This window comes from Numenius arquata, chromosome 6, assembly GCF_964106895.1.
Source record: "Numenius arquata chromosome 6, bNumArq3.hap1.1, whole genome shotgun sequence".
NCBI lineage: Eukaryota > Metazoa > Chordata > Aves > Charadriiformes > Scolopacidae > Numenius > Numenius arquata.
Window position 1 is genome coordinate 31,494,516 of NC_133581.1, and position 25,404 is coordinate 31,519,919.

Consider the following 25,404-nt stretch of genomic DNA (forward strand, 5'->3'; position numbering starts at 1 on the left):
AACACCAGGCGTGGGTATCCCCCTGCTCTGACCCAAGGCTGCTGCACCCATCCAACCCGAGCCACATATTTTGGGAAGGAGACCTGGGTCCTGGACCTTGACTCCAGTGCTGTTTATACGTGGAAAGATTCCTTAATGCAAATGACACTTGAATGCAAAAATGTGTGAGTGGTCAGTGGCACAGTGACTGGGACATTGTACCCCAAGGTGAGCATTCAAATCGCAGATCTAGAGACATGGTCCCTTTGCCAGTTTTCTCCCAGGTTCCCGTCATTTCTGCACTGAGTCCCAGCACTGATGCACAAGCATCTCCTTCCAGGTTACACTACAGCCTTATGGCAGGGCCTTTCCCTGGGAAGCATAAGCAAAGGGGTAAATTTCCTTTCAACCAACGAGCCAAGAACTAAAATCTTTCCCCTGAATGGTGAGTAACCTTTAGACAAAAACATAGAGCAATGGCATTAGGTTTTCCTTTGCCAGCTGTGTTTTCAACCAAACTTCCTGCTGTCCCATGTGAATTAGACATAGACTGAGTAGACATTAGCATGAGGGATAGTGGTGGAGTGCACGTGTCCATCTGGACTCTATGGTGCAAGGGAGCACGAGGACCTGGTGCTTCACATGGGGATGCCTTTCAGCATGTGCAGAAGACTAAAACGTCAAGGGATCTTTGCAATCCAAACCCGAGGCTCTGCTTGCCCACAGTAAGGCAGACATGGTAGCAGCTGCCCTGTACTTCTCTCTTGAACCTTGGGACCTAATTTGCATCAAAGTTGAACTTATGTGCTAAATAAAGTAAAAAGTCTAAAAATAGTCCTCAGTGCCTCTGCAGGTAAACCAAAAATATCTCACTGACTTCAATGGCACTATAATGAAGAGGATGTTGTTCATAAAAATTTTTCTGTGGTTTTTTCAGTGGAGTTTGTTTGTTTAAAGGCACAGAAGGAAGTACGGAAATAAGACAACTTCAGTAGTTTTACCTGGAGAGTTTTGACCTGGTTTTCCAAAGCTTCCAGTGATACCACAGAACGTTTGCACTGGTCTGTGCAGTACAAATATCTTGTCGTCAGCAGGCTGACTTCTGCATAAGCTTCATCATATACTCTCCACTGCTCCAGTATTGACTGCGTTGAGGTCTTTAACTGTGCAACCTGTAAACGAACCACTTTTGTTACTATTTCTTGGGTAGCCCTGATATATAAATCACCTTTAAAGTGACTTAAAAATCTAAGCTTAACGCTCACTCCATGACAATCCAGAAGAATTTTGCACGTTGGAGCATTTTCTTACTTGGTAAGGAATTCAAAGCAAGCAGTAAACAGCACTTAGAGTAAAGTTTAAGAATTTCGTGGAAATAAAAATTTAACCAGAGTTCAAGGTAGCACTGTTCTGTCAGCCACAACTCCAGAACACCCCAAAAACTAAAAAGTACTGAAATAATGAACTGCTTATTCCTTCCTGCCAAAAGTGGGAGGAAGTGGAGAGCCTTAGTCTTCTTAGAAAGCAGATAGTTTGATCCAGAGATCAAGCTGCCTTTTAATGAAAATTTGAACAGAAATTGTTTTGTATGGAAGAAGATGCTACCTCAACACTCTGGAGAACTATCATCCCTCTTATGCCATTGTGCTCTAATAATGCAAGCCCACCTGAATCACAGTCTAGGAACTTCGGGATTCTCATATAAAATTAAATCATGGATGTCCTCTTTGTTTTCTATGTCTCTTTCATTACTACAGTTGTTTAATCTATACGGGAGCAAGCATGGTTTCCATTTGCCACGTGCTCCTAAACATTGCAAACAAAAACACAGTCCTCCTTCAGTGTGATTTGTCGTTTTTACTCTCCTATATCAGGTAAATACATAAGGCATGTCATGGGTTAGACAACACATTCATCTGCTTCCATATCTATTTTCAGCCATGCCAGTACCTGATGCTTTGGGAAAAGCATGAAAACCAGGCAAATAAACAAGTGTGTCTCCACGGGACCTGGCAAAGCCAGATGCCAGATTTCAGTTCTGACTATGCATCAACACAATGGAAGATGAAGACTTCTCTACACCATAGTGCATGCTAAATAGACTGCACGGACCATTGTATCCTAGCATCCTAGTTCTAGGCATGGAGGAGTAAGTGGATTAATCACCCCTATTCTCATTTGAATCATGGTATAGGTGGGAGGGATCTCTATTTGCTTTTTGTAGCCTGCAGCTGATTACTGACCACACAAGGAAGACGGAAAGACATCGTGCTTATGAAATGTGTCTGGGCCACAGACTCACAGTCTTGAGATCAACCTATGGATAATACAATCAAGGTATCACATCTCCTTAGACCTATATTTGAAATCACAGCCCAGCTCTGCTGAGAGCAGTCACCTGAGGGAAAAAAGCTGCCCTCGGTGTTTCATTGCACATGCAGACACCTAGGCTGCAAGAGCATTCTGAAGTTTGCAAGTTTGATACTTAAGTCAAAAAATACTAAAATTAATGTGACCTATGGTGATAATAAGAAGAAAAAAGCACTAGGCTGTCAATCCTGCTAATATCAATCCCCAGCTCTACAGCAGAAGGAAAACCTTTCATCACGTACACACACAAAATTTTCTCTGCTTTCTTGGTAAGAAACAGCCACGTCAATTCTGTGGTAACCTAAAACAAGCAGCAGCAGACCCATCCTGGACCGACACCTCATGTGGAAGAGTTCAAGCAAAAGGGCTCAGGTTTCACAAAGTTTTGAGGAACAAAAGCAAGGTGTTTATAATAGAAAGTGTAAGGGAATCTCAACTATAAACACAATCGCTGCATCACATATAATCCTCTGCTGTATATGGTTATTTATTATCACAGAATTGCAGGGGTTGGAAGGGACCTTCAGAGATCATCTAGTCCAACCCCCCCTGCCAAAGCGGGTTCACCTACAGCAGGTTGCACAGAAATGGCTCCAGCTGGGTTTTGAATATCTCCAGAGAAGGAGACTCCACAGCCTCTCTGGGCAGCCTCTTCCAGGGCTCTGCCACCCTCAAAGTAAAGAAGTTTCTCGTCATGTTGCAATGGAACTTCCTGTGTTCCATCTTGTGTCCATTGCCCCCTGTCCTGTCACTGGGCACCACTGAGAAGAGTTTGACCCCATTCCTCTTGACAGCCACCCTTTTGATAAGCACTGATGAGATCCCCTCTCAGTCTTTTCTCCTCCAGGCTAAACCGACCCAGGTGTCTTAGCCTTTACTCATCAGAGAGCTGTTCCATTCCCTTGATCATCTTTGTAGCCCTCCACTGGACTCTTTGAGTAGTTCCCTGTCTTTCTTGAACTGGGGAGCCCAGAACTGGACACAGTACTCCAGATGGGGCCTCACCAGGGCAGAGTAGAGGGGGAGGATGACCTCCCTTGACCTGCCGGCCAGGCTCCTTTTAATGCGCCCCAGGAGACCATTGGCCTTCTTGGCCACAAGGGCACATTGCTGGCTCATGGGCAACTTGATGTCCACCAAGACTTCCAGGATCTTCTCTGCAGAGTTGCTCTCCAGCAGGTCAGCCCCTACCCTGTAACAGTGTGTGGGGTTATTCCTCCCCAGGTGCAGGACACTACACTTGTTGAATTTCATTAGGTTCCTCTCTGCCCAACTCTCCAGCCTGTCCAGGCGTCTCTGAATGGCAGCACAGCCTTCCAGTGTGTCAGCCACCCCTCCCAGTTTTGTGTCATCAGCAAACTTTTTGAGGGTACACTCTGTCCTCTCATCCAGGTTGTTGATGAATATATTGAACAAGACTGGACCCAGTACTGACCCCTGGGGAACACCACTAGTTAATCACAAATTTAAATCCATAAATGCACTCATCATTTTATCTTCCGCACCTATAAATTACATCTAGATAAAAAGAGCACTTCCAAGTATAAAGATAGTTTAACTATAAATGCAAACTGCTGGGGAGGCAATTTGCATGGGAAATCAATCTGCCAGACTCTCCTTGAAGCAACTGCAAACTACACAGGATTTGAAGATAGCAAATCCAGGTGCATGGACAAAAGTAATTGGGAAATGGAAAAGCTATAGTGAGAATGAGTAGAAAGCTTCCACCAGCGTACTACATGGGAGAAAGGCCAGGGTATGAAAGAGAAGCAGATTGAGTAAGAAAGTTTAAGGTCTCCATTTTCAGCTCAACAGAAAAATAGCAGTGCTATATCTTTATTTTCTTAAACTGCAGATGGGGGTCTGTCCCTCTTCCCCCTGTATTCAAACTACTTTGATATCAGACCTTTTTCATCTCTCAACCTTGGAAATACATTAACTTTTGTTATGCTACAGACTTAAAAGGAAGTTCCTAGGAAAGTTAAGATTAAGAGCAAGGAATACTTTGTGTCTTTTTTGTACCAGCTCCTGTTATCCCATGAAGAAGATTAATAACACTGGTGGTAAGAATACGTACTGGAAGGAATCTGAATGCAAACAAGGCTGTTACCTGGCCTACAATGCTGTCCATCATTTCACAAAGCTCAGCCGCCCCGAGAGACAGAGCTTCTGGGGTTTGTTCTGTGCTACCAGTCAACACCAAACTCTGTTTGAGTTCATCAAGAATTTTGGATTTAGTTGCGAGTTGATTTTCTAGCTCCTAAATGAAAAAAAGAGGAAAAAAAAGGGAAGATAAATAATACCTTTTAATGAGGCTATAGAAAAAAACTTCTGTGTGAGGAGATTAGATAAACAGTCCTTCTTTAAAACCAATTCTGTGTAATTCTTCAGCCATGTAACACCCACCACCATTTCAACTCTGATACCGAACAACTGCTTTACAGGAATTCAAAATGACGGCAGCTGCTTTAGACAGTCTCCTGCAGGTAGAGCTAGAATAAGTTCATTTAGTGTCAGCACAAGCACTGGACATCATGCTTGGAAAGGAAATCATCAGGAACTAATTGCTCAGTGACCATTTGTACCTCTCCAGATGCAAAAAGTTTTCCTGTTAATGCAGCTGATCTTTTCCTTGGGCAGGTTAGCATTTGGGTCCTCCTCTGCTCCAGCAGACTGATTTAGGATTTAGATTGAATAGGAACTGATTTTGCAGCAAGAGGGTCCCTGATGTTCTAACAGCTTCTGGAAAGTTATTTTCAGCTTGTTCTCTTAGTCAGAGGCTTTCTCCCATGGGTGAAACCCCACCCAAATCAATAGAGATGCCTAGGAGAATAACTTCCCCCCTAACACAATCAGCAAGATCATAAGCTAGTCTTGACATGCTGGAGAAAGCTCAGCAGTAAGTTCTTCACAACATGAGTAAATATCCACACGCAAAACGGGCCCTAACATTTTCCTATAATACTACGCTTAAAGCCATGACCTGTTTTTCCCCCACCTACTGTCCCCAAAACATTTTCAAAGCAGACCTAATTTTTATTGAGCAAATTAATTTTAATGAAACATTTTAGTCACCTGCTTCCTAGCACTGTACCTTGCTGTGGGCAGGTTAGTTTAAGTCAAAGATACCCTGTGTCTCTCTTCCATTCTGGCCCCTTGATAACGTTTCAGAGTGCTCCAGAGAGACAAGTAACTTGGTGTGTAGCAGACCACTCTAGGCAATAAAAGCAGCCTACTACAAGAGAGACATGTAACCATGGCAATGAAAGAACAAATATCCCACGTTAAAAAAATAGAGAGGGAACACTGTACAGAACGAAAACAGCAGACTGTCAGAGTAATAAGAGCCAAATATTAGCTGGCTGCACCTGTACTAATTTTGAGGGAACTGACGCCTAGAAAAACACAACAATACCAAAGGACACCCAGATTCTTGAGGCCGGTGCAGAGAGACTACATTCTAGGGCAAGAGTAGAAAGAGTTGCTATTTTTCCTAAAGAGACTGTGGAGTTTCCACGACACTTCCACCACAGAGCCCTTCAAACTAATGGAACTGATAGCCTTTGCCATGGCTGTGCTGAACTAAGAACTACTTCTTTTGGAGGCATCTTAGAATAAGATCAACAATATTGCTGCACAACACTCGAAATACCACAGAACAACAACAGATGCATCTTCAATTGGAGGAAAAAACATAAAACAGCAATTCACATTAAAAGTGGATCTGGCTCTTTATCACCTGAACCTACCATGCTTTAACTGAAATTACATTAACTAAAATTACATTGGACTATTTTTCTAGGAAATGGCAATTTTCTTTATATTTTTTCTGTTAAAATCTGTGCAGTTCTTTAGTCTGGATTCAGCAAAATGCTAAACATGTTTTTTAGAGTAATATCGCACATATAATGCTTTACCTTGCAATCATCTAATGTGTTCTGTGCAGAGATCAGACTTGCTGGGGTTTGTAAAGATCTCAGTCGACCGCTCTGAGCTTCCAGCCAGCTGCGCAGAGTCTGTGCTTTGTTCTCATTTTCAGTAATATCCTCCAAAAGGTGCTCCAGGTCTTGTATCTGAAAGTTACAGAACTTAAACCTAGAGGCAGGCAGAAACAGGGCTCTGCCTTCCATGACAAAATTTGAGATTACAAGATTTACACTGAAAACACTATTTAGAGAAAATATTTTGAGGGGAAAAGCTAAGAAGTTTTACTGGCTCTTTAGGATCTGACCTTTTCCCAGGGAAGGAAACAAGGCAGTCTGGATTCTAGAGCTGGCAGCCTGCAGACCTAACAAGTCGGGGGATCCCCAGGCTATGTGGACACATTCATATGGAGTCTGCAAACCTCGTTCTCCCTAAAACTCACTAACGAAGTTACTAATAAGCAAGAGACCTCAAGTCTCCTATCTTCAGTCTTGGCCCTGGGGATCCACTAAGTCCTAGAATGCCGTTTCTTGGAAATGGTTAGAGAAGATAAATTTTTTCCCCCACAAAATTGAAATTCCATGATGGGAACTTTCAGTTGTGCAGGAACTGAATTTTCCCCTTGAAAATGTTTCCGGAAGACTTTCTGTGTCAGAAAAATTTGGAGAATTTTCTGTTTGATCAGTGGTCTTAGTATCTGGATTCAGGGAAGGCAGCTTCTCCCAAAGCCCTGTAAATTTGTGAGAGCAACAGAGATGAAAGAGGAACGTGCTGGTAAAGAGATTCCTTCCAGCAGCCTCATGTTTGCATTTTGCTAACCTTCCCCTGGTCTTTTCCATATCGCTTGAGTCACGCTAGCTTTTCTGGGCATTGGCTCACACAAGCACCAGCATCTAATTCTGGATACATGGACTATTTCTAGCCTCACTAGGGTGAAGCAATTCTGAGGGACTGCCTGAAACAGATTTTCTACAGAGAAACACAGAAGATGTGCTGGTATTAGTTAGTCTACACGTAGAATTTGCCTATCAGCTGCTGATCTTCAGAGCACTCCACTGGAAAAGCATATTTCATTACTACAGAAGGAGGACACAGACACAGTGTAACCCAGTGACCCACGAGGGCTGGAGCAGGGCTGGGAACAGATCCCTGCTGTGCCTTTTTCAGCAGGGTCGTATGTCCCCATCTGAATACGGCTGTGAACACTACTTATTTAATAATTACTTTTTTGGCAAATCCAAATGCTACAACAGGAAAATGGGTGCTAGATTAGTATATCCCTATTTCTTGTTCCCACTGTATGGCATGTGGAGGCGTTATTTGGTTTTTTGGTGCTGTGTTTGCTGAGCAGGGCCTGGCTTGTACCAAGCAGTGTAGCACCTCTCCCTTCCACAAACCATTAGGTGTTTTCTCCTGTTAGATTTTAAATGCCCCAACCTTCACAGCACCCCAAGGCTTCAACAGATTTCACTAACAGGTTCCCCTGCAGACCCTACCCTGAATTCTTCCCTTTCCACAGTTTTCTCAATATAGGTCGTCTTTGTTGACATGTCACTTCAGGCATTATCCTCATTTGAGGAATTCCGGGCTGTCACGAAGAGCAGATTTTGTCTATTTTCCCTCCTTGCAAGTTACAGGAGAGTTTACCCTCCCAGGCTTTGCTGAGGCTTGGACGCCTTCCCACCACCTGATGGCTGGTGTTCTTTGAAACCACTCCAGAGGCTGCTCGTGAGACAGCAGGATGGACAGAGAGCAGAGAGCACAGGGAGCCCCACTTTGTTCAACAGTGTTTTCAGACTCGGGGAGAAAGGCTGCTTGTAAAATACAGAGCACTGGCAAGACCAGAGTTGTGAGAGAAAGCGATAATAACTCAATCAAACCTTTCTGTTCAGAGAAGCCTGCAGCCTGTGCCATCGCAGGTTCATCTCTCCAAGACACTCGGCAAATTCTGTCCTTTCATACCGCTTGCTTTCCACATCACAAGTGCTCATCTGCAAGAGTGACTGGTTAACAAAATCTACCATCCACTGTTTAAAGTTCATTTCCATCTTCCATTCCTGGAAGGGAAAAATAATAAAAAAAAAGTACAAAAACATAAAACAATTAGTTTGGCAGTTTAATCCAATCAGTTCCAAAGATGCTTCAAGGCATAGTTATGGGACATTCATGGCTTACTCTGAACCATGGCCCAAAATATTTTTCTGAAAGAGAACTGGCTGTAGGGATAACTCTCAATTTTTACCATTCTATATTTGTATAGTTATTTCCATCCATCCAACTTTTACAGAAAATCACTATCATTACATGGGTAGCTCAAGGTTAAGAACTGGCTACTGCTGAAGCAGGGAACTGGGAGGAATAATGGTCCTCCAGCACCAGTGTCCTTGCCCACAGAGATCACTGAGAAACTACATGCAAAGTGAGGACAACATAAGGGAATGTCTTTTTATTTCAGAAGGTCTTAGGAGAAGAGAGGAGGAAAGGGCTCCTCATTGTATCTAGTAGTACCCACAAAATACCACCAGGGAATACCACAGTAGAGGTACTGAAGCCATAGCTGCTTCCCTGTAGAAATTCGTGACCCTCATCCCAGCTTTCTTCTCAGGATACACATCCTCAAATTGCTGACAAGCGCAGAAGACACAAGAACGCCTACAAACTGTTCTCTAAATATCCAAAGGGTTAAAACCAGCACCTCACCTACACGTTCCAACTGCCAAATCCAACTGATATAGACCAAAATGTTATATATCTGCTACTAAGGCACTCCTAAAGAAATGCTTACGTTGATGCTTGCTTCATATGCAGTACCAAAGTGCCTGAGAACTGCAGCTGTAGACTGAGAACTGTTGCCCTGTCTGAGCCCAGTGCACCGCACAGTAGCTCTACAAGGGCAGAGCAAAATACGTCTCTGTAGGGATTTGTTCCCTGAGGTACAAAGTACAAGCATGGCTTGAATCCTTCCTGTGGCTGGGGCAATCAGCCCATGCCATTGGAGCTTTAGCATCTGAATCGAGCCAAGAGCCTGCTGCAGCCTCTCTCTCTGCAGTGACGTTCATCTTGTCCCTCTTTCCTAGCAGGTTCTCTCTTTTGATGAAACTTAATATTCAAAACCCTGTTAGCTAGTTAAATGGATCCTGATTATGGAGCTCCATTACAAGGTATTCCTTGTTGAAAAGGCAAGACTAAAACACAGCACAAACACAGAGTCTGTCTTCCTAAGGAAGCAAAGCTTTCCTGCTCAACACATTTTATCATCTAAATGTAAGAGAGAGAGAACAAGCGAGACAGATGGGACAGCATGAGGAAAAGGAGATTATAGCACAGCAGGCAGTAGCTGTATTGTAGGGCAGGCAGTGTTTCGTGTAGCATGGAAGCAAAAGGTTTTTATAAAGGAAGATTTTAAGGCACCTTTGAGACTGTTTGAGGAACCCTCCTGAGAGCAAGGGGAAGGATATGACAGTGCCTGTAGGCTGTTTCCATCCTTTTTACAGCCAAACACCTTGCAGAAGGCCTGGACTTAGAACTTCCATTTACCTTGCAACTCTGAAGGAGGCTTCTGACTTGGGCAGCGTTGTGTTGTGAATTTATTGTCTCCTCATGTCCCTGCTGTTGTTCCACATGGTCCAGCCAGGTCATTAGTTCAGCAATAGCTTCCCGCGATGAAAGTTTTTCCATCTGAAGCTATGGGTAGAGCATATAATGAATGTTCTACACTCTGCTTGAAAGAAATATCAAGGAAGATGACATCTGTATTTTTAGAAAGGCTGCAGTTACTGGGGTATGAACCTGAAAGTGAGCCCTGTGCTCCAGAGGGGCATATAACTTGAAAGAAGAAAAGTTCGAGAATTCAGAAATTTGAAATAAAATTCTTTCTAATTGTAATAGACTTTCATATAAAACTGTAAAGATGACAGATGTGTGCAAAACAGCCCAGGAAGAACACTGCAATAATTAAACTGCAGTACAATATTAGCGATATTCTGCAAGCAAGACAGCTAATTAGGGAAGAGGTGCTTTGGGGGCCTTATGGAGCAGCCAACTGAATCCCAGCAGCAACATTTTAAAGCAACGATTTAGCTTGAACTGAAAGATGGCAGCAGAGTTTCTCCTCACCTGGTGAAGCTTTTCTTGGATGGCTGGGAGCTGTGTAATCAGTTCTCCCCATTTTTGTTCAAACTTTGCCAAAGATGACCTAAGTGCCGCAGTATCAGCTTGCTTAACGTGAAAGAGCTGGTTGGCAGTGCTCACCACAGATGACTTCAGGGAAGATTTTTCATCAGCTTCCTTAGAGAACGCCTGAGGGGCACAGGAGAAATTTAAGAGAGGGTAAATATTTATATTTCGAAGAAGACAGAACAGGTTTTCAGTCACAGGAAGTTCCACCTCAACAAACACATTTTAGCAAGTTTGTAAAGTTCAGAAAACCTAAACTCAACATGTTCTGGCAGCAGGTAAGGCATTTTTCTGCCCAGCTTGACACAATGCTGAATGCCACCTTTTGCTCCACAGGGACTGGGAATATCCTGATCCCCGCTTCACATAGAGGTCGAGGGAGCAACCCCGGTCCTTGAGTCTCTGGCCAGCTCACACCTACCAGTTCAACCTTCATGATGCTTTACTTCCCCACTGTGCAAGACTCCCTCTGTCAGGCCTCACACTGGGGCTGAACCTCCTGGCTAGTCATACACGGGAAGCACAGCATCGGGGAGTGCAGGCAAAGACATGAAATGCAATTCAGTATGTTTCTCTTTCCTGACTTTACCTGACCATCATTTTACAGCCCAGCTGTCTTCACCCCTGTTCCCTGAGCCCACACTCCAGATTCCGTTAGTAAGTGACCCGTCGGCTTGGCTGAACTTCTGTATCTGGCATTTAGCATCAGGAGCAAGGCAGAAACTGTGCTATTACACCATAGGTACATAAGAGATCCTCCTTGGGATGCGATGTGTTGCAATTGGAAGCTCATTACGAAGAGGAGTCCGTTCTGATTTATGCACTGTGGCTGGCCTTGCAATCTGAAGGAATGTCTCTGGTGGCCTCCCACCCTCATGGTTCCCCACACAGATAATGGGGTGGCTTTGGGACACACAGCCATTCAGTGCTATATTACGTAGCCACCTTCTGGGTCATAGCAAATACAAAAAACACTCAAAAGGGTCATTTTCACTTCAAGTCACAACATCTTATTTAAACCTGGAAAGACAAATGACTTACAAACAAGCTGTTGATGTTATCCCTGATGGTAGGAAGATCTTGTGACGCATTGAGAGACTGCTCCTTCCAAAAATTCATTCTCTGCTGAGCAGAATCCAGCCATTTCATTAATTCCTCCGAGTCTCTGTTGTAGCTACAAGGAAGAAACAAAACACACAAACATGTATCCTAGACCCAACTAGGAGATGTATTTCTCACCCTCCAAGTTGTCCTCCTCTCTGTGAGGAGGCATGTGCTATTCTGGCAGCTGTGCAGCTATATAACCCTGCAGAAGCACGGCTACAGCATGGATCGATGTGCAACACAGCAGTTCTGCTGAGGTACCCACAAGACTCTTCCTATCAGCTCTTTTTCTCCATGAAAATATCCTCTTTCTGTATTCAACCAGCAGTTGCCATGAGAAGCTCGCATGGGTGAAAAGAATCACAGAATCACAAAATTGTAGGGGTTAGAAGGGACCTCTGGAGATCATCTAGTCCAACCCCCCTGCCAAAGCAGGTCCACCCAGAGCAGGTTGCATAGGATGGTGTCCAGGTGGGTTTGGAATGTCTCCAGAGAAGGAGACTCCACCACCTCCCTGGGCAGCCTGTTCCAGTGCTCTGCCACCCTCACAGTAAAAGAGCTTTGCTGAAGGTCAAAACCACCAGTGGGGATTATGCACACTGCAAGATACAGTGCAGAATACACAGCAGGAAATACCAACAAACACACTGGCATGTTCTGTCCACACTATGGGTCCAGCCAGCCTGAGCTCAGAGCACACAGACCACGTGCAGAGAGAGCTGAGCTTGGTACATCAGCTGGTGAACCGTGCTGTATTTTTTGCCTCCATCTGAGGCATAATTGCCTCTATCCGACTGCCAGGACTGCACTGACAGTTGCCTTGGGGCATGTGAAAGCCTTGAGCATCCTTGGGTCCTTCCCCCTTTGGAGAGCTTCGAAACACAAGTTGAGGCAGCATCTCAGCCACATCTTGAACATTTGTAAGGTGGATAGTGTACATGCACAGAGAGACACATTAAGTCTTTGCATGGGAATCAAGGGTAGCTTGCATTTGTCTCAGGCCAAAATGCTCAGGGCACCAAGATCAGAGCTTGTACACTTCCAGGGTACAAACTGCAGCACGATGCACTTAACTCTCACCTAGATGCACTGACTTTGCAATGGCAGCAAGCAAAATACTCTTCCTACAAAAATAAGCATTAAGTGAAGCATTTGTCTACACAGTGACAGAAGAAAAAGGCCACTTTTCTGATCATCACTGCTTTTTCTTTTAAATTATTTTTCGCATTTTTAAGTTAAGGGAGCTACGTTTTTTTATTGATTCATCATCATTATTTCAGAAAATACATCTACAGAAGGTCAGAAACTAATTTCTAGCTGATATCTCTACTTGCTTTCTGAGTAATACTCACCTGACCAAGAGTCTGAGTAACGTCTGAAGTCGATGTAGTTCATGGCCAACTTTTTTGTTTAAAGACAACCACTGCTCTTCCAGCTTCCTAATCTGGCTTCTTATTTCTGGACAGCTCACAGCAGTCAGCAATTTCTTCCCTTCTTTCACCATCTGGTACAGCCTGGCATGCTTTTCATCAACACTGCTTTTGATTTGCTATCAGAATATGGGAAGTTTGCAAAACAATAATATTTTAAAAACTGAAAACACAGTTAGCAAAACACTTACCATTTGTTCTAACTTCTTAATCTCACATTTCCTGTGTCATGTTTTTTATTTTCCAAATGGAACGAATCTGTACTTCATTACGTGTGTAAGGGACACAGCTTATTTTTTTTGTTTCCTCTGGATAGATCAAGACTCATCTCAATGTAACTGAGACACATTATCAGAATAACTGTGTTATGATTTGATGGGCTTTTTTGACATGTGTAAACCTCAAGCAATGGACAAACACTCTCTATCACACCTGGCTGCATTGTCCAAACACAACGGTCCTCAGCAGAAAGTTATTGCCCTCCTGTTCTTAGAGGGCCTTCTGGCTCGCTCCTATTTTTAAAAAAAAAATTAAAAACCAGCATTTGTGTGATGTGCAAGTATTTTCTTTCTCTCCAGGCAAAAAAGCCTTGTATAATATTATTAATAGGGATATTTCTCTCACAGGAATTTAGCCCCAGAGATTTTTATTCTGCTCTGTCCTTGAAACTGTGAAGCTCCAGCACTGGGACTCTCCCCAAAAGCATCTTCTAAAGCCTTACTACTTTGTTTCTGATGTCTTTAAAGATAAACGAAGACTTGAGAGTGAAAAGCTAGTTATGACCTTAAAAAAACAGAGTGAACCAGGAAACTTCACAATCAATAGCTATGGAAATATTGCATGTCTCCCATCTCAGTGTGACACGTATCAGTTGCACCAGAGGGCCACTGTGATTGTAAATATCTACTGTCCTTTTTGCCTGTATAGTCTATGAATCTAAATATCAAACCAGACACAATATAGACCCAAAGACTCAATTCAAAAATTTCTAATAGAGTAGGCCCTCTAAAGACCGAGAAAGGTCAAACCTGTGAGGAATGCAGAGCACTCTCTGAAGATAGATCATTAAGTTTATTGAACACTATTTCTCCTTAATTTCATAAAACAACCATAAAGGCTGCTTTCATATCCTCCTATTCAAATCTGTTTAAAACATAAATAAAATGTTTCCAACTGGACTTGAGGTCCTAAATAAAGGTGTAGCTCTGCCATCAGAGACGCAGCTGGGAACAAACCAGGAGCCTATTTGCCATTCTATACAAAAGGAATTTTATTCTCTTTGGTCAGAGAGAAATCAGGACATATTGTTTTGAATTCTCAGGATTTTAAATGCATCTGGTAAATCTGTAGACCTTCTCTTGCAACCAGGGGTTCAGATATTTGAAGGCACTAGGTTGATTCTTCCCTTCACAGGTTTTACATCATGGCATGAAAATCATTCCTGAATTACAGAGAAGTGGTTCTGTGTTCATTCTAAAGCTGTTGTTGGGACCCATGTAGCCTGCACACTATCTTCTCCCAAATATCTGCATTTGAAGACCAAGTTCTAAAGTAGCTGTAGTCATTACTGCCACTTAAATGAACTTATAGCCCCTGGCTGAAATTATCAACCCAATTTCCTGCTACTTTTAAAAGTTTTCAGCTTGCATTCACACACAAAGCTCTACAGATCCACGAAGAAAACCGGTCAGAGACACAGATATATAAATACCTGTAGAAGTGCAATCCTTTCCATTAACCTTTCTTCTGTTTCTTCAACCAAATTCACAGAAGGCAATGTAGAGGCAAGTGCCTCTAACTCCTTATTGAAAACTCCGCATTCATCATCAAATTCCATCCATTCCTAAAAAATACATTGCATCATTAACATAGCACAATCTATCTGCCTTTTTGCTATGCCAGATTGAGGCCTTAACGCTTATTCTAGCACCAGCAGCTCTTATTTTAATGAAACAGAGCACGAAAATAAGTGAATAGTGTAAAAATATTAAAGTGAGACATGATTTCACCAGAGATTAATTAATTAATTTATTCTCTAATATCACAGAATCCCCACCCACAAGCTCAACTCTCTCTTCATCTGACCCCAGGGAGAGCTTTTGGGACATCTCTTCACACTCTATCCATTCCTCAACATGGAGGGCAACACCTTCACCCCTCCTTCCTCGCCTGTCCCTTCTGAACAGCTTGTAGCCATCAACAGCCACACTCCAGTCGTAGGATTCACCCCACCAGGTTTCAGTGATGGCCACATATCATAGCTTTCCAGCAGCACCGTAGCTTCCAGCTCCTCCTGCGTGTTGCCCATGCTGCATGCATTCGTGTAGAGGCACTTCAGCTGGGCTTTTGGCTGTGGAAACATCCCTTAGGGAAACACCCCTTCAGGTGTCTCACAGGGGTTTCCCTGTTGACTTCAACTACCTCAAGGTTTCTTATTTTAAAGCAGTATACTTAATTTTTTATTCTCTAGGGGTGTTTTAAGATCAATTTTTAGGTTTTATTTTAAAGTGGCGCCAGTATTTTTGTGCCTTAAATGGCTCTCCTGTCAGTCCAGGCACTCAAAAATTACTGCAAGGAGTCATAAAGTCCCACCCATGTCAGAGTAATGGGTTGAAATGTCCACTTTTGGAGGTTTTCAAGGAAAAAAGCCAGTTTACTGACACAAATAGAACAAGTAATAGGCTGTTGCTGTCCAATGGAGACAAGAAAGGATAACTACCAGCCAAAGAATCACTGGTGCAGAAAGGGTTCCCCTAAACACAACTCCTCGTCCTCGCTCCAGCTTTTACTCTGGGTTTCTTTTGACTCATTACCTTTAGCAGGCTCTCTAAGTGTATACCATACTGGCAGGCCTTCTGCTCCAGCAACTTGACTTCATTCACCAGCTCTCTCCAGAAGTCCTCCCTCTTTTGCAGGATGCAGGGAGTCACTTTCTCAGAAAACGCTTGCATGAAAGCCATGCGGGTCATGAGGTTGTGGAAAAAGTCCTGAAAAAAAAAACCACACCAAGTTAAAGCTTGCTCTTTAAGAGAGATCACACACCCACAGCAGGAGAATGAAGAAGACAGAGAAGACTCACTGAGAAAAGCAGCCAGTTCACGGTCTCTCATAGCTGGACTCAGGAGCCTTCAGCCCAAATTCTGCACCACCCCAAGATGGGCAATTACTGATCATTTTACAGTTAGTCAAGAACCACAGAATCACAGAATGGTTAGAGTTGGAAGAGACCTTAGAGATCATCAAGTTCCAACCCCCCTGCCATGGGCAGGGACACCTCCACTAGAGCAGGTTGCTCAAAGCCCCATCCAGCCTGGCCTTCAACACCTCCAGGGATGAGGCAGCCACAGCTTCCCTGGGCAACCTGTTCCAGTGTCTCACCACCCTCACAGTAAAGAGTTTCCTCCTAATATCTAATCTAAATCTCCCCTCTTCCAATTTAAAACCATTACAACCAGTGATAGGCTGGAATGAAATGGAATGCAATGGAGTATTTTCAGTTGGAAGTGACCTACAACAATCATCTAATCCAACTGCCTGACCACTTCAAGGTTGACCAAAAGTTAAAGGATGTTATTAAGGGCATTATCCAAATGCCTCTTAAATGCATTTGGAGGGACATCAACAACCTCTCTAAGAAGCCTGTTCCAGCATTTCACCACCCTCTCAGTAAAGAAATGCTTCCCCAAACCCAGTCTAAACCTCCTCTGGCGCAAATGTGTTGCATACGCTACTTCCATTTATACATTTCTAAAGAAAAAGATCTACATTTATACCTTCAATTCATATGAAACACAAACATGTTGTAGGAAGATGATGGAAGGAAGTATTTAACTATAAATAAATTCATAGTTTAGCATGAGGTAGTCATCACCAGACAGCCATTATCCAGTTTGTTTCACCTGCATGGGAGATGACTCCAAGCACTGAGGGTATTAGCAGTTGCAAGGCCTAAGTAGTAGGCAGGGCAAATGATCCTTTGGGATAACTGGGGAACAGTTTGATATAGTTATGGCTGAGCTCTTGGGAAACATGTGAACTTCAACAGAACACCTTCCCCCACCAAAACCCTTCAGTCAAGACCTTCTTCACTAAAAACTAATAACTAGTACAAGAATTTCACTTTAGGACCATACCCCAGGCATATTCTGTGTGAACACCTTGATAAGTCTTGATAACCAGGGCAGGGAAAACAGCTTTTGCAGGTTTCTTTCACTTTTGTAAATCAATGTATGCGTATGTGGACTGCAGATACATTATTTGTTTTCCTTTGTAAATAAGTTCCTAATGTTTTGCTAAGGGCACTTTGCAAGCGCCAAACAATTCCTATAACTCTGGAGTAGTGGCTTGCAGTGCTTGGCATCATAAAGCAGTTCTTAAGGGAGTTTGAGCTACGCGGAACAGTTAAATCAAGGCATTGACATGATAAAGACACCTTTGAGTGACTAGCGTTGGCCAGGGCTTCTTGCCAAGTGGCAGGACAGTGGGGATGCAGGTGCCTTCTCACCCATCTCCCATCAAGCATCTAGCAGCTGGGTTCAAGGGACACTGGGTTGCCAAGGGGAGTATCTAAACTGTCCTCTCTTTGGAGAAGGAGCTGTTACGGGTAAGTTTCCTCCATCAGATCACGACAGCACAGAATGCTGAAAGCAAAGGCTCAACTCCCAGTTGCTAGTCAGCAACTTCAAGAACCCCACTACTGATTTATTGTCAGTAATTAGAAGGACATGTGTTTTCCTCACATATCAATATGTTCTGAGGTAAGTCAAAGCATTATTAGTTTGACAAAACTGAAATCCTGATCTTAATTTGTCAGCAAACCTGTAGTTGTAATAACAACCTCTCTTTCATATTTTAGTGGGTCCTATTTTGGTCTACTGAAACCCTTTGCTTTGTTTTCTGCACATACTCCAAACCCTCCCCTGTGCTATGAGCTAGTTATTCCTCTCCATAAAACTGGAGAGAAACCTGTCACAGGAAATAGCGCTCCTGCTATGCTGATCTGAGCAGCCCTGTGATAAGCATCTTATACCTTGTGATTTTCCAGGTAAGACTGTAGAGCTGCTCTGCTTTTTGTTAGCTGCTTTGGATCTTGTGCAATCTTCTCTCGTCCAATAGCTACCAGCTCTGCAAATCCATGAAGTAAGTCCTCATACTGGCTCTCACTGATGGAAGGAGAGTGCAGCTCCGCATACTTTGCTTTGAGAATCCCCCACATGTCATCCAAAACATCCTACAATGTAAACACCAGTTTAGTGATTCATGAAGGGCAGAAACCCTACAAACCCACACACACATTCCCAGAAAGCAAAATAACCATCAGCCTTTTGATGCTAAAAATACCTCGCTTAGAATAATCAAACCTTGCTGAGTAAGTGGAAACTGTACTGTGATCTTACCTCTAATTTATAAGCTTCATGGATTAAGGTGACAGGTAACTGAAATCTTTCCCCATGGCCTCTCAGTCTTGCTACTTGGTTTTCAAAGTTTTGCAGCTCCAAAGCACAGGCATCAGTTTTCTGCATTTTAGGACAAAATAAACTATTAGGAAGAGTTCTGTTCCATTACATTTCCTATTATCACTAGTACTGCAGCAGATCCAGGGGCTGGATCTCTGCTGTGCTAATACCGCATAAGTTCACAATGAGACCCTGAGACACAACGAGCTTATAAGCTAAATAGACAAGACTGTTCATGCCGCAGCTCCCTGGGTGCACATGACACAGCCAGGAAGGGAATTCAGGTCTTGTGTCTCCATCCAACATTCAACACGCATTTCAGTTTACTAATGCAAGAGCATCCACTAAAAGGAATCATGGACTCAGAAAATACCATTTTTTCTTAGACTCAGTCGGGGATGGATTGAGACAGGTTCTCCCTGAAGGAATGGAAGTTATGTACTTCTAGCATTCCTTTTCCAAGAGTGAGAGAATATATCTAGGGGAGCAGTCCCTTCTAGGTGATTCAGCAGTTCTGAACATAGCTTTCAGCTTGGCAGAAGGTCATGCCTGTAAACAAGTTTATGAGCTCGTAAAAAATAGTTTCAGGACACCCTCTTTTCTTCACCAACAAGCAAATAGATGGGTGATGACCATTCTGGAGAGGATATGCAGTCTATTAATTTTTAATTCTCTGCTAATCCCTATCAAGGTTGAAGACAATAGCTTAACTGGTCAAATGCCATAAAGTGCTTATAAGTGCCGAAGGAGTAGATATAAATACTGGGGTACTATTCCCACAAAGAAAAGCTAATTTTGCATATAAAAAGGCATAATGTGTGAAAAGCTGTACTTTGCATAACTCTTTTTCTTCCCTGCTGTAGTGTAATTGCTCTGAGAGGTTGTGGGCAGACTGGTTCCTCCACTCCAACTACTAAAAGGACTCAAATTAGGTCTCTCTATGGATTGGGGTGTAGTAAAAAAAAAAAAAGAAAGAAAAGAAAGGTGGCAAATACTGAACTTTCTCCCGTTCTTCAAACCTAAGTGAGACTCAAACTTTAGAAAATATGAAACTTAATAGATTGCAAAAAAATGGAACTAATAGCTAATGCTGAGAGTTTTTCCTCTCCTTTCCTTTGAATGAAATTACCTGAAGCTGTTCAGAAATATTATGTCCACGTATTGCATTCAAGCATTGCTGCAGAGCAGCTTTTTTCTCAGTTAACTGATCATAGAGCCGCCTGGTTTCATTCTGCAAAAGAAACAAACACCACAAGCATATTACATATCAGGAATATAGCAATGACTAGATAAAATTACACAGCAAACAAAATGGTTACCTCTTACAGCAAAAGCACTTTTTTCCTCTTTAAAAAAAACAAAATAAAGTATGTGCATTATGGGCTTAATGCAGTAATTCAGAGAGGGAGATTCTGTATTCTGTGTAGTGTAAGAAAGCAGATTACTCTGTCGCAATGATCCTCTATGACCGTAAAAATTTGTGAAACTTATAGAGAAACAAATTCTTCTCTTCTGAAAATGAGAAATTGAGGCCATTACTGGAGACTGATGGAGCTCCATGGGTTCTGCATAAGTAGACATTGCAAGACTAGTCCTGTTACTGCTTGGAGACAACATCCCAGTGTTCTTCAAAGGAACTGTTTTATTATTCAGCAGTAAAGAGCTAGGCTGACTTACAGATGATGAGCATACTGGAGTTTTGCTGGACATTGGAAACTGTTTCACAGACCAGGCTTTTCTTTCCTTACTTCAGCCTAAACACCTGATCTGAATATTTTCCAGCAATAGCTAGTAGATTTAGCCCATCATGAGAATCTATGGAAAAGTTTCTCATTATCTGCTCTTCTGAAAAAGAACAAAAAAATGCAAATCCACAAAACTATGGCTTCTGCTACCGTGGCACAAAATTTAAAGGAACAGCAAATACAAAGGGTCAAATCAACCTCCAATACACAGCTAAAAGTATCCCGGTGCCAGAAATGGCACCAAAAGGGAGCGAGTCCACACAGTAGCAGAAAGAATATATGAAACCCTCCTTGGCCTAATCCCTACACACAGAAACTTGCTTTAGCCTGTAGCTCCGTGTACCTGGGATCCCAGGTTACTTCCATCCTTTCTACATGCAAATTTTCTACTGTGATCAAGGCCTCAAAGGTAGTGAGCATTACAAACAGCACTGTAAACTGCAAGAATTAATTTGTTTCTTCAGAGGCCAAGACAAGTTTGTTTAGTACCGGGGGAAAAAAAAAAAAAAGAAAAAAGAAACCCATTATAGATTGCTCATCTGTAACCCAAATGCATTAACACTGAGAAGTCTAACAGATGCTATGAAACAAGATGTGCATTTGGCAGTGGAGTACCTGATAATTGCTATTATGATCCAGCCCAGCCTTCACAGAGCTGCTCCTTGAAGCAGTGGCAGCCTGAGTTTGTTCCAGCCGTGCCTGCAAGTTGTTAAAGCACTCGCAGAACACATCTGTGCTCCCACCAGCGCAGCTAATAGACTTTAGAAGATCATCCTTTCTATCACTCAGGTCAGCATGAAGTTTTTGCAGCTCGACAGAAAGAGTCTAAAGGGTTGAAAGAAAGATAACGTGAGTGAAACGGTCTTTGTCCAAAGTCCAAAGACTCTTGCCTGTAAAAGGCAGCAGGACTCAAGTCGATAATTGTTGTTGAAAGCCATAGGCCCAAATCTGATCAACAGCAAATAGTTTGGTGGAGTTATTCCTGAATAATATCAGAAAAACAGAGAGGAAATATCAGGCCACATATATTCCAGAAATCCACTGGGGTTTCTAGTTCCCTCGATGCTTTAGGACAGTTACCTCATAAAGAGCTTGCTGCACAGCTGCCTCTTCAGTGGAGAGGACTGAGGTGTTTAACATCTCCTCCATGTTATTCAAACATCGGCTGATTGCCAGAAGCAGCTCAAACAATTTTCTGTCCAAATTGGAAGACACTTCCTCTGCCACATTATCCTGGGTAAAGGCAAGTCAGAATTTTTCAGTACTTTCACCCAAGGTATGGCTAAGATTTATTCACTTGTATAAGGTTAGAGGTTCAGTCAGCTAGTAATAAAATCAAATTAATGCAATACTGAGGGACAAACTTCACGAGACATTTATATGCATGTAATATTCAGAGCTGTCAAGGCCAAAGCTGAGACAATGACCTTTTATGTACTGGGAGTGGCTGTGGTCTTAAAGGTCTCTAATCTCAGGAATGGGCACAATAAAGTAGGTCTTGTCAGCTCCAATACTGCAGATTTACTGAAATCCTTCACAGGCTCCTTGCTTTATGTAGTTTGAGGAGTTTTATCCACACTAGAAAATCTTTGGATTCAGGTAGCAGAAGTATCATAGCTGAAACTTGAAATGTTTCCTCTCAAAATCCTAAGGTGATTTCCACATTACAGTCCATACCTGATGCAAAAGCTGCACTACAGTGAACACCATTTGCAACGATATGATTATTGGCTATGTTTCCTAGTAGCCAGACAGCGTCTTGTGTCTACAATTCCTGATATTTTTTGCAATGGTAGGACATGCCCTTTTTACCTGTGCATGCACCGCATTGGCTTCTTGGCTAAGATCTCCCAGCTGGACAGTGAAAGTTTTCAGTTCTTCCACAGTTGGGGTTCCTGCACTAGCAAACGCGCCTCGGGGCAGCATGTTCACCTTTGTTGTAATCTAGTAGTTGGAAAAAGAACATTGCAATTAGGTGAAGAGCTCAAATGAAGACAAGGCTACAGGCAAATAGATAACACTCCTCTCAAAAAGCATTAAAATGAAAGTTTCAAGGCATTAATATAAAGCACCTGGATAGCAGGGTTCCCCGTTCTACTAGCAAAAATTAGTTCGGTGGGCTATGTCCTAATGGGAGGTTGACTGAAAAAGGATCCTCTGATTCCCAGCTTTAAGGGCTACAAGTTGTAGTTTGTGTTAAGGCAGCCCTGCTGCCCACCACAGTGTAAGTCCTGCCTGAAAAAGAAGAGCTGACATTCACCCTTTTACATTCTTCCATGTAATGCAGTAGTTTCAGAGAACAGGGAATCTAGTCATTCTAACTGAATGTGAACAAAACCGTTAATAACAGAAATTATAGTTTTGTCTAAGCACTAAAATTCTGTTGCCTGTTCAGAATAAATACATAAGTGTGCTCTTGTTGCAGTCCAAACTCCGCTTCTGATATGTGAGAAAGAGAGAACATGATGGTGAACGGTAGAACAAAATTTAAGCCAGAGATTTGTTTTGACCAAAATATTTTCACTTGCGAGAACTGAGGCTTACTCACATCCATGAAAAACAGTTGGGAGCTTGCTGGCTAACTCTCTTAGTTCTCTTGAAAGAATTATGCAGATAACATCTGGTCTGATTGTTAACTACAAGGATTCACCTATGTGCTCCCACACTATTCTTAGTAGTCACTACTTCAGAGACATTACTTATCTCAAAGTAAAATTAAAAGACAATCATGAAAACAGTATGAAGAAAAAATTTCCTCTGGAGAGTGCTTGCACAGATTTCAGTTACCGGATGTAGAGACATGAAACAACGATGCAGGAAGATACACTAATTGCTATCTTTACCACAACCAACTGCCTGCAGAAAAAGTGTTTTACTGAATATAAACGGACCTGAGGTTCCACAAGCTGGCAGAGAGGAGACTTCATCTTTGATGACAGCTCTTCCTGTAAATATTGCCATTTATTACCCGTTTGGTCCTTTGGAGTTAAGGTAGGATCAGCCTGCTTGCTCTTTGGATCAGATTCTCCATTGCTGTATGGAGAAAACATTGTTACAATGGCAAATACTGAAGCAGAATAAGCAAAATTAGAATTGTAAGGCTTCTTGTATAGGATTAGTTTCTAACGCCTCAAAATCAGAGTGAAACCAAATACAGGGATGATCTTTAATCCAAGCTTTGATACATTTCTTTGGGCTTTTCCTTTCCTGTGAAAGGGGCCGGCTGGCAGCTTCCATCTCTGAAATGACAATATGGGGAGCACAGTCCTGTAGCATGTCTTGGTTCCATGCTGGAAGGTGCACGATCCCAATGTTCCCCTTTCAAAAATGCTGCCTTCAGATCTGGCTGGGTGTCTCTGTCCATTTTTTCAATAAAGGCTGTGAACAGAGATACCTAAACTTGCCTCCAGACAGGCCTGCTTTAGATTACGGCAGGTGTCAGTCCTGCCCGATAACAAGACTGATTCTAAAAACTGGAGTCAGCCCAATATCAAAGAGGCCATCACATAAACGATGCTCCATTTCTCTAGACTGTTGATGGCAGAAATCTCCCAGCTTCTGCAACTTTTCTTCTAGAGACACATATTCCTGCACAGAACCAACGGTGCCACTGCAAAGTTTCAGCAGGTTTAGGCAGTTTTACATCACTGAATTTGGTAACTGATTTTATTATTCTGTACCTTGATTCTAATTTCTGAGTCACGCTGTCTTCAAACTGCGGCTGCATTTTTTCCACGCACGACTCAATGAAGTCAATGAGGCTTTTCTGCTCAGCTGCTTTTACTTTCAGATCCTGTGCACGGAGAATAGCGTGAACAGTAAAATCAGTTGTGTGCACTGTATTAATCTGAAATGATGATTGTTCTCTTCCAATCACATTACACACTAATTCACACTTAGCAAAGAAAATAAAAGTACATCTATCAGAATAAAATGCAGTGTACATGTAAACATGAGTTTACCAAACAACCCGTTTTCTGAAAACGTGTATTTTTATGCAATATATTTATGCCTGAGCTGAAGTTTCAAAAGCAAAAACCATCAGTCAGAAACAAATTATGCACATGTAGAAGTTTAAAGACCACTGACTGCCATCCATATACAGGGAAAAAGGCAAGGGAAAATGGGGATTTGCTCAAATATGAGGTTGAGTTCCATTAGTTAAAAAGAGAGCGTCAAGTGAAAAGTGAGCGATTTTAGCAGTGCAGGCTGGATCATTTTCTCCAACTCTTTTCTAATAGCAGGAAAAGGACAAACCTAATTTTGAGTTAGCAAAACAGAAGTAGTTTACAGAGCACAGAACATCATAGGATTTTTTTATTGCGCTAACAACAACCTTAAAGTCGTTGTGAGTTAGCCCATGGGAAAACGTTCCCAAAGCTTTATCTTCAAATTCATCTTCAAAAACAATGTCCATACATAGATCCAGATTTCAAAATAAATCAATGCTTCAAAGACAGGAGATTGGAAGGATGGGCGATGCCATCTGAATCATTATGACACAAGACAAGTGTCAGGGTACAATCCACCTTCGTAGTTTTACTAAGCCTTTTCGGCATAGGATTTTAGGGGTGAGACCTTCCTCCATCCTGACAAACTCCCCTAATCCTGGAGGAGAGGGGTGGCCGAAACCTACCCCTCACAGACTTGATCCCAGAGTGGAAATTGCAGCAGGTATTAAAGGCAGCCCACACCCACAAGGAATATGCAGCAGCTGGGCTCCTGGACGGTAGGAGAATTACCTGTGGGTGCTGGAAACTGTTGTGCCGAATGAGCGGTTGTTCAGCAAGGGCAAGCTGGGGCATGCTGGAGCCATTTGAGTGTAAAATCTCAAGGGGCTCTGGGTCGATTCTGTTCCTGTTGTGAATCTGTAAAGAGAAACCCATTGTGGGAAAGCTTCCAGACTTGACAAGAGGGCAGAACCTGCAGGTGCAGTGTGGGAAAACGACGAAAGTGGAGCTGTCTCGGACATCCCATCCATAGAATCAGCAGTGCATGAAACACAGTTGCTGCCCTTGCAAAGATTTCTGCCCAGTTCCATTTACTGAGAGTTTGATCCATTCTAACCTGCTGCTAAAGCCCTCACAGTTCTCTCCCTGACAGTTACAAGGCTGGTTTCGCTTTTCCTGTTAGCAGATTCATTGATATTAACACTCCACTCTTATTGTCTGACCAAATTATAGGGATGTGCAAGTCATGATTATAAGTTTGCTCATGCAC

At 42.6% G+C, this 25,404-nt stretch overlaps 1 protein-coding gene across 1 annotated transcript in view; it reads right to left on the minus strand.

Annotated features, from left to right (window-relative positions):
• The window catches only part of SYNE2 (spectrin repeat containing nuclear envelope protein 2), a 197,690-nt gene that overhangs the window by 50,334 nt on the left and 121,952 nt on the right, over positions 1–25,404 (minus strand). Inside the window, exons 70-88 of the mRNA XM_074149900.1 lie at positions 24,927–25,052; positions 23,865–23,977; positions 23,076–23,217; positions 21,997–22,128; positions 21,265–21,417; positions 20,800–21,009; positions 19,569–19,670; positions 18,380–18,499; positions 18,013–18,213; positions 15,797–15,970; positions 14,695–14,826; positions 12,906–13,102; positions 11,491–11,623; positions 10,390–10,572; positions 9,811–9,957; positions 8,154–8,330; positions 6,267–6,422; positions 4,460–4,609; positions 981–1,151 (exon numbers count right to left, since the gene is read on the minus strand). Of these exons, the coding sequence (XP_074006001.1) occupies positions 981–1,151; positions 4,460–4,609; positions 6,267–6,422; positions 8,154–8,330; positions 9,811–9,957; positions 10,390–10,572; positions 11,491–11,623; positions 12,906–13,102; positions 14,695–14,826; positions 15,797–15,970; positions 18,013–18,213; positions 18,380–18,499; positions 19,569–19,670; positions 20,800–21,009; positions 21,265–21,417; positions 21,997–22,128; positions 23,076–23,217; positions 23,865–23,977; positions 24,927–25,052 (2,919 nt within the window). The remainder of the gene's footprint in view (positions 1–980; positions 1,152–4,459; positions 4,610–6,266; positions 6,423–8,153; positions 8,331–9,810; positions 9,958–10,389; positions 10,573–11,490; positions 11,624–12,905; positions 13,103–14,694; positions 14,827–15,796; positions 15,971–18,012; positions 18,214–18,379; positions 18,500–19,568; positions 19,671–20,799; positions 21,010–21,264; positions 21,418–21,996; positions 22,129–23,075; positions 23,218–23,864; positions 23,978–24,926; positions 25,053–25,404) is intronic.